The sequence below is a fragment of the Mus caroli genome, chromosome 13 (genome assembly GCF_900094665.2).
Source record: "Mus caroli chromosome 13, CAROLI_EIJ_v1.1, whole genome shotgun sequence".
In the NCBI taxonomy this organism is placed as follows: domain Eukaryota; kingdom Metazoa; phylum Chordata; class Mammalia; order Rodentia; family Muridae; genus Mus; species Mus caroli.
Genome location: NC_034582.1, coordinates 33,405,608 through 33,414,778, shown reverse-complemented (window position 1 = coordinate 33,414,778; position 9,171 = coordinate 33,405,608). Strand labels below are relative to the sequence as shown.

The window sequence follows — 9,171 nt, the reverse complement described above, 5'->3', positions numbered from 1 at the left end:
CCCATTTCTTTAACTGGGCTGCCACATCTGGCTTCAGAGGGAGTTATGTGCCTAGCCCTGCAGGGTTTTGATGTGCCAGGGCTGGGGGGATACCCAAGGGGGGAGAGAAGGGTGTGGGGAGGACTGTGTGAGGGAGGAAGTGGAAAGAAGGGGGGCAGCAACTGGGATGTAAAGTGAATAATGAAAAAAGAGAAAAATAGAAAAGTACAGAGAATTGGTTTATACAGATTTTTGAGAAAAAGCCTATTTTTCCTATTTGTGTACATACAAAATGCCCACATAAAGAATTTACTTAAAATTATTACTGTGTGTATATTGGGGTGGGGGCAGGTGTGTGTAGAGGTCAGAGGGCAATTTTTGGGAATCATCATCTCTTCCCTTCCACTGTGGGATTCAGGGATTAAACTAGGCTGTCAGGTTTGCTCAGTGTACCCAGCCCAGCATACGGGAGATAGCAGTTGACACGTAGTCAACATTAAGAAGTTCCTGTTACCTCACTGACACAGCGAGTGTCTGCCCCTGTGAACTGCAGTCTCTGAACCCCTCTCCACTCAGTCTTCCTTTGATAGGTGAGACAGGACACTGAGTCCCAGAAGTCTGAAGGACCAGCAAGCGACCACCACACTATGCTGTGAATCTAGGGCCACCCAGGATCTGTTTCTGTAATCGCCATACTAAAAGTGCATAATTTCCGAGTGAAATACCACTTCTGTTGTTGTGGCCACCCTGCCTCTGTCTCCCATGTACTGAGACTGAGGTATACTCTACCACACCTGACTTAACCCAGTTACCACTCTTGCAAAGTATATATTGAGGTGCCAGTTTGCTGGGGGCTCTAAGTAGGGACTGACTTATAAATCAAGCACTAAATGTGCCATCATTGAGTTAGTGCCTAGGGGGAAGTAAAGAAGCCAAGTAAATGACCTCAGCTACCTGGGCCTCCTCTGCAGGATGCTCCCCCCACATGCATAGCGCCTGCTGCCAATCATGCTGGTTAAACATCAGAACTCAAGGGTATGGCTCCCTCTAGTGGAATAAAATGACTTCGAGCACAACTGACAGCAGCATTCCCATGGCTAAACAGCAGAGTCTAAAGGCTAATGATTCATCCAATAGCAACCAGCACAGCGGATGACCTGCACTTTAAACCCAATCACTTTAGTTCTAATAGACAAAAGAGTGAGTCCAACCTACCCCTTTGGTGTCTAAAGTCTTTTTTTAAAACACTCTCATAGAAGCAGGGGGAGGGCTTATAGGGTTTTGGGGGAGGGAAATTGGAAAAGGAAATAACATTTGAAATGTAAATGAAGAAAATATCCAATAAAAAAAGTTAAGGTTAAAAAAAAAATACTGATCTGGTCCTTTGTGAGTTGGAGACCAACAAGGAAGACACAACGAGACTCTTAGGGGGAATCACATTGGTCCGATACTTTTTTTAAATAACCATTTTAGACCAGGGATGGTCTCAGTTCAGTGTTTGCACGGCCCAGGTATCCCTGTATTTAATCCCTAGCACTGCATAAAGCAGGGTGAACACTGTTCAAGAACTGAGTCATGGGAGATTTTGAGGTCTTCTGAGAAATCTCCAAGAAAACAAGTCTTGTGACTTCAGTTTCTTCAAAAGCAAAGAATTGTCCTCGGAATGTGCGCTCCTCTCAGGTGTATCGACAAGAGCAGTTAGTTCAAACTACTCATTACAGCTGGCTAGTGTTGTCTATATGCCTCTAAGGGAAAACATGCTTTTGCCTCATGCAGTTTGCTAAGCAGAGACAGACAGACAGACACACGTGCTCACGCGCACACACACACATACACGCACAGAGCTTGTTGTCTTGTGATTGTACAATTTACTTACGTCACTCCTTGTAACCCTCAGAGCGTAAAGTTGGCGATTACTGCATGAAACTTTAGTCCACCCCGCTAATTGGCTCCATTTTCCCGGGACCTACCATCTCTGGGTAAACTACAGGCTGTGACGACACACTTGAGAAACAAAGTTATATGGATCACAAGTTCAAGGTCATCCTTGACTGCATGGATGTTATGAAGAGAGTTTGAAACTAGCCTGGGCTACATGAAAAACTGCACGTGAATGAACTTTAGATGTTTTGGTAATCCTTTGGTTCAAGTCCCACTATTTACACATGAGGATTTCTTCCTCAAAGGAAAGTGACTTCCCAGTGTCACAGCTGCATATCAAAGTAAGTGAGGGAGCGTAAACCTAGATTTGTCATCGCAGCCCTCAGAAAGCCTTAACAGTGTTACATGCTAAAGCATCAGCAAGTGGACTGGGCTGCCCCATTTCCGTTCATGTATGGACTGGGATGAGGTAACTCATTAGTGAACTCCTCACTTTTTCGACTGAACACTTTATGTGGTCGTCAGATAACCCTCACCTCCAATATTTTACGTTGTCAACTTGTACCTCCCTAGGTTTTCTCTTTATTCAGCATTGATTCTCTCTCTATAATGTATAACCTCTTCAAAGAATATTACTTTTTTTTAATGTTTCATTTCCTAACAAGAATGCAAACTACCCAAAGGAAGTAATGTGGTTTTATTCATAGCTATATCCCAGTTCCTAGAACACTGAAATATCTGATGAACAAATGGCTGGATGTGAAATGGCGCCTGAGCTGGGAGGGCTCACTGGGAAGGTATAGTTAAGACGAAGCAGGATCATAGGACAGCTTCCTGTGTAACCAGAACACACAGGAACGGGGCTCCTGGGAATGGCACATAACGGCCAGACGACGTCTCTCAGAGAGGAGCTCCAGGCTGTTTCAGATGTGTCTTTGGCATAGACAAAGAAAACAAATGTTCCCAAGTTTGTCCGTGGATGTTCATCATAAACACTCATGTTCTGATACTTGTGGAAAAATGTTTGCTTGATAAAAATATAAAAATAAAATATACAAAGTTCTTCATTAAAATAATACCTTAATAAGTCCGTTAAAAGCAGAGCCAGGACTGGATCCCTACAGAATAGGCTTCTGAAGCACTCACATGAGCACACCCCAGCCTCCCCTGACAGTGAGACGGTGAGGAAGCCTCCTCCAACTACTTCTGTTTCAGGGTTAAAATGTAGCCGAGGAATGGCTCCATCCTATTTGCCTTTTTTGGCCTTGGCTGTTTTTTCCTTTCTTTTTTTCACATGTTTTGGGATTTTATTTTTTCTCTTCTCTCTCTGGGCTTCCTTGACCATCTTTTTTCTTTCCTGTAAAATACAAACAACCCACCCCCAATAAAATTCATTCATTCAGTGTATTCAAATTATTATTAGAACTAAATTAAAATTAATATGTTAAGCAGATAAAAGTATATGTAGCATAAAAAATAACAATGACAGCTTGGTGAGTACAACTTTGTTTTGAGGTTCCCTGCATCTCACTTGTTTCCCATCTCTCGCCCTTCACATCCCTGCCTTCTTCCCTCTCTCACTTTGTAATCCAGACTATTCTTAAACTCCTGAAGCTCAAATGATCTCCCCCTCCTCAGTTTCCAAGTGCTGGGACAATAGGTTCCTGTCACTATACACAGGTTATGTTTCTTCCCCGGCTCCCCAACCCCAGCTCATCTACTACTGAGCTACACCATGTCCTTTGAACATTTTTGAAATTATAGACAGTCAAATCAATATCCCAGTATATGTTACTTGATGTTTATAAGTTCCATATTTAAGAGAAATAATGGTTAGAGAGAAACAAATATGTGCTTCTAGTAAACAGACATAACACGTCCTCTGTGTGATAGTAAAGAAGCTCCTAATAGCAGCTAAGTCTCTAATTTACTCCAAAAGCAAAGTTTGTGTTTAGTTAAGGCAACCACAAGTAGAGGCACCGTTGATGTTTGAGAGCCACCACATTCAGGAGTAATTTCTTGGCTAACCTTTTTATCAACGTCAGGGTCAGCAGTATGGTTTCTGCATCCGGCTTGATCTTCCTGCTCTTCAGAGTATGTGTCAGAGCACTCAGAGCTCCCAGCATCGTCTGAACCAAAACAAGTCTCTTCCTTAACTTCACTTTCTAGGAGCGCGGGGACCTTGAGATTATTATAGAACAATGTTACCTGAAGCCAGGTACTATCAACACATTAATGCCAGCATTTTACATCAGTATGTCAGATACTCTTTCAAGTTATGCACTGAAACATCAAAATAGAATCAACACTAGGGAGAAAGATGGATAACATCCATTCACTCCTGTAGGACTCAAGAACATACACAAAGGAATTAGCAGGGTGTCTAATCTTTTGACAGTGCAACATGATGCTGTCATTTACAAATGTGTTGGATTACATTTACAGCTATCCTAACATGCATATCTGATTACTAGGGTTATATGGGTGGCCTAAATTAACAACACAACTCTGCTACTTTTAGCAAGACAGATAGTTGAGCTGGGATTTGGAAAGAATGTGAAATACAGAGGTAGTAGCAGTAGTAGTAGTAGTAGTAGTAAAATCTATTCAGGTGGCTTCACAACTGTTTTCCTGTGTACTACTAGCAATAAGCAAATCTAACCAAAATGAACAGTCCATCAAGAGGAAGTTTCATTTTCTCTGAAATGAATTATTTATTTAACTATTTTTCTTCTTTTTTGAGACATGATCTCATTAGACAGTCCAGGCTGACCTTGAACTTTCCATTTCCTTGACTTACAGATAATGGCATTGGGAACTCAATTCAGGTCCTCTGGAAAAGCAGCAAGGGCTCTGAACTGCTGAGCCAACTCTCTAACCCTGACATTTATCAAAACTAATTTTAAAAATGACTGAAAAAGGTACATGGGTATCATCAATAACCCCTGCATCAAAGAAGTCCAGGATTAATGACAGATATCTCACTTTTAAATGGAAGAATTCAGAGACAGAATAAGTACATTTCCAAAGTTAACTCTAACACCACTTTTCTGTAACTTTTACATCTTCAAACTTTTATAAACTTCAAAAAGAGTTTCCTCAGGCTGGCAAGATTCATCATGTAGCCTGATAATCTATTTTTTTTTTTTTGGTTTTTCGAGACAGGGTTTCTCTGTTTAGCCCTGGCTGTCCTGGAACTCACTTTGTAGACCAGGCTGGCCTTGAACTCAGAAATCCGCCTGCCTCTGCCTCCCGAGTGCTGGGATTAAAGGCGTGCGCCACCACGCCCGGCTGTAGCCTGATAATCTAAATTGGATCCCAAAGAGAAAGTCAAGTCCCCAAAGTTGTCTTCTGACCGCCACACATGTGCTGTGGCAGACTTTTGAGCACACACACAAATAAATGCAGTATCTACAGAATAAATTCAGTTATAAAGCAATAACAACATATTTTTTTCATACCTTCTGGACTCCTGACAAATCTTTTTTCAATCCCATGACAGTCTGGTATAGAATCTTGAAAACAAAAGGAAAATGAATATAAGCATAATATATTTAACATATATATACATATACATATATAATCACATATATACATATAAATGTAATATAAACATAGAAACCAAGAATAATATGTATATGCTGTACCATTAAGCATGGACTAAACCCTGATCCTGTGAATTGAGAACTCGCTCAGAATCTATCACACAGTAACACAGAGAGGAACATGCATTATTCTTGTATCCCAGGTCTGCATCTCCCACAGGCTCAATACAATCAACCTGAGAGTTTTCAGATGGGCTTTGCAAGCCACAAGATGACAGCAAATACTAATTTGGACTTTACTCAGTGCAATGTTACGTACTCCACAAACAATCCTACTCTACTCTCACCAGAAGATCTCCACGGCACAAGCTGGAGTTATTACTGACAGTGCTTTCAAGGGATTGGAAAACGCTTAGTGATTCAAAGTGCAGACTGCTCAACCATGAGGCTCCGAGCTAGGATCCCAGCACCTACATTCATCCGGTGGCTCAGAAAGCCCCAAGGGCTCCAACACCCTCTTCTGGCCTGAGGGCACACACTGATATAACCACACAGGCAACAGACATATATAAAGAATAACAGCGCTTTTAGGCCCGAGAGCTAGCTCAGCAGATAAAGGCACATGCCACGAGAGCCTGCCTATGTTCAACAGAAGCCACACAAAGGAGAGAAGTGAGCCGACAAAGTTGTTCTCTAGCCTTCCTACAGGCACCACGGCATGCATACTGACACATGTCGAACACACATGTAATATAGTCTTAATGCTTTTATTTCATGCATGAAAAGCTGGAGAACACTTCTTCACTCTTTATACAAAAACTTATATAAACAGCTAAATTTTGCTACATGGCTAAGAAGCCTAAAAGGTTACTTTCTGGTCCACTAGCAACAAAGACTTTCCCCCAGGGGAACTAGAAAGATGCACTGTGGCTAAGAACTTGTTCTGCTCATGTGGAGGACCCGAGTTTGGTTCCCAGCACCCGTGCAGGGAAGCTTATAACCCCCTCTTTTTTTTTTTTTTTTTTTGGTTTTTCAAGACAGGGTTTCTCTGTGTAGCCCTGGCTGTCCTGGAACTCACTTTGTAGACCAGGCTGGCCTCGAACTCAGAAATCCGCCTGCTAGGATTAAAGGCGTGCGCCACCACGCCCGGCATAACCCCCTCTTAACTCCAGCTCCAAACAACCCTAACACCTCTGGCTTTTAAGGACACCAGCATTCCCTCATGTGTACATGCCACCCCCACACACACGCACACATAATTAAAAATGATATAAATATTTTAATCATTCTTCAAATATGTATGAAAATGAAGCACAGCTTTATCAACCTACTACAAGCGTTTTTAACCCAAACTTCACCTTTTTTCTAACCACAGTTCTCTGACACATGCAAGTGCACCGCCCCTCTCTTACATTGCTTATGCCAGCACGTATGGAAGCATGCTTATACAAAGGGAGCTGGCCATCTCATGAGCACTAGGCAGACTAAGCTCAGTCTCCTTTGGAAGAACAGGCTCTACAGAGAGAGCAGGCCACTCACATTGTCTTGCTGAGTATTCAAAGCCATGTCTTCTTCCTTTAACCTCATCATTATGTCCACATCTCTCTCATAATTCTTTACTTCGTTTAAGGTTCTGGGAATATATGCTTGTTTGAACACCTAAAAGAGGAAAGCAAAATCAAACTGTGATTCCTCACCCTGCCCATCCCTCAGCACCCTTAGCTGTGTGCAGAAATGTATCTTCATCTCCAACGCTGGCTCCCACTCTAGCTGTGCACACACTGGGGTCATGTCTGCTATGTGGTAAGCTAGAAGCAATTTGGTAAGCTAAAAATGAAATTTTACAACTGACTTAGGGGAGAAAGAGAGTGTATTCCACTGATCCTTAGAGCAACACTCCTCCATACATACACATTGCAAAGGGCATCTGAGGAAGGGCAGGATAGACAGGTAGCAAGGATGGCCTGGCTGTGAGCAACTGAATACCCACTACTCTTACATTGTAGGAATATCTCTATGAAGCTGCCACAAACTTCTGAGAATAAGCTACAATTAAAATAATAAATATAACAATAATGAGCCTATTGTGGACCTTAATGAAAATATCTTGACTTCTTTAGACTGGTTTGATTTTAATTTTTAACAAAGTATTTAAAGTCTGTTATATTTACACAATGAGCACATAGGCCATCTAAAAATTCATACTTGCACATAAATAGGCTTTTCCTTCTTGACTCACCCCACAAGCCTGAACAACAGGCTAAAAGGCTGCTGAGTACAGCAATATAACTGAATGTAAATTATATACCCTGTGTCTAAAAATCAAGTTTGAGCTTTACCAACAGAAACAAAACCATGGAAACTCCTGTAACACAAGAATCAGTTGGAAATGGTGGCACATACTCCTAACTCTAGCAGAATGAGTGCTAGTTTGAGGTCAGCCTGTACCGCATATCAAGTTCTAAGGCAGCCTGGTTTATATGAAAAGACACAAACAGAACACTCCAGAGTGCCAAGCAAAGCCCACAAGTGTTCCCCAAGGCTGTGAATCCACAATAACCCCACCTCTTCATCCACATGATCTTGGCTAGTCTTTTCTTCCTTGGTCCTTTGGGATGCTATTTCCATAGCCTTTGAAAGAAAGCAAAGCAATTATTTCCCTTTACATTTACCCTAGAAGACACACTTTCTATTTTGTAATGAACTATTTTTTTTAGTTTTCACAGGTATCATGTCTTCACACTTCTCCAACTAGAGTGAGTTTCTACAATGTAGACTGGCTCTCTACCAAAGACTTGACAAGTCGTTTTAAAAGAACGAGAATAAACTCCTCTAGTCTCAAGGCACCTCTAGTGCCTTCTTCAAAAATCAACACTGGGGGCAGCTCCGTGGTGGAGCACTGGCCCAGGGTCACAAAGCCCCACACCCAGCTCCAGCTCATGGCCAAGACAACAAGAAGGAATTTTTTGGGGGGTGTGGGGGTTTTCGAGACAGGGTTTCTCTGTATAGCTCTGGCTGTCCTGGAACTCACTCTGTAGACCAGGATGGCCTCGAACTCAGAAATCCACCTGCCTCTGCCTCCCAAGTGCTGGGATTAAAGGTGTGCGCCACCACGCCCAGCTTAAGAAGGATTTTTTTAAACTTAATTTTAAACTATTAGCAGAAATCTTCTTTCATCAGAAGAAACTGAGACTTAATAATGAACCATTTCTTGAACCTTGAAACATCAGTGACATGAATCACAAGAAAGGTAAATATGTGGCCCTAATGCCGACACAGGACACATCACCAATAAAGTCTCGCAGGCAACAGTAACTGTAAGGAGACAGAGACTCTATACTGGGTTCTTCTTCTGACTTATAAAAACAGTTCTCCGGTTAAAACACAGGGAGAGGGCCAGAGAGGTGGCTCAGTGGCTAAGAGCATGGACTGTTCTTCCAGAGGAGCAGAGTTCAATTCCCAGTGCCCACACATTGGAGAGCTCACAACACCAGCTCCGGGGAGGTCCAACGCCTCTGGCCTGTACAAGCATCTACACACGTGCACATACCCATATGGATGCATACTAAAGTAAAAATATATCTCTCAGAAATGTATATAAAGAAGGAAAGAACATTTATTTTGTTTTGTTTTAAAGTATAGAATCAATACTAATAGAGATAAAAAATACTTTGACAAGCCGGGCGTGGTGGCGCACGCCTTTAATCCCAGCACTCGGGAGGCAGAGGCAGGCGGATTTCTGAGTTCGAGGCCAGCCTGGTCTACA

At 42.2% G+C, this 9,171-nt stretch overlaps 1 protein-coding gene across 1 annotated transcript in view; it reads right to left on the bottom strand.

Moving 5' to 3' along the window:
* Nucleotides 1-2,538: 2,538 nt before the first annotated feature.
* Riok1 (RIO kinase 1) overlaps nucleotides 2,539-9,171 on the bottom strand; it is a 25,160-nt gene continuing 18,527 nt past the window's right edge. Inside the window, exons 13-17 of the mRNA XM_021180481.2 lie at nucleotides 7,971-8,036; nucleotides 6,945-7,064; nucleotides 5,322-5,375; nucleotides 3,889-4,041; nucleotides 2,539-3,217 (exon numbers count right to left, since the gene is read on the bottom strand). Of these exons, the coding sequence (XP_021036140.1) occupies nucleotides 3,107-3,217; nucleotides 3,889-4,041; nucleotides 5,322-5,375; nucleotides 6,945-7,064; nucleotides 7,971-8,036 (504 nt within the window). The 3' untranslated portion in view covers nucleotides 2,539-3,106. The remainder of the gene's footprint in view (nucleotides 3,218-3,888; nucleotides 4,042-5,321; nucleotides 5,376-6,944; nucleotides 7,065-7,970; nucleotides 8,037-9,171) is intronic.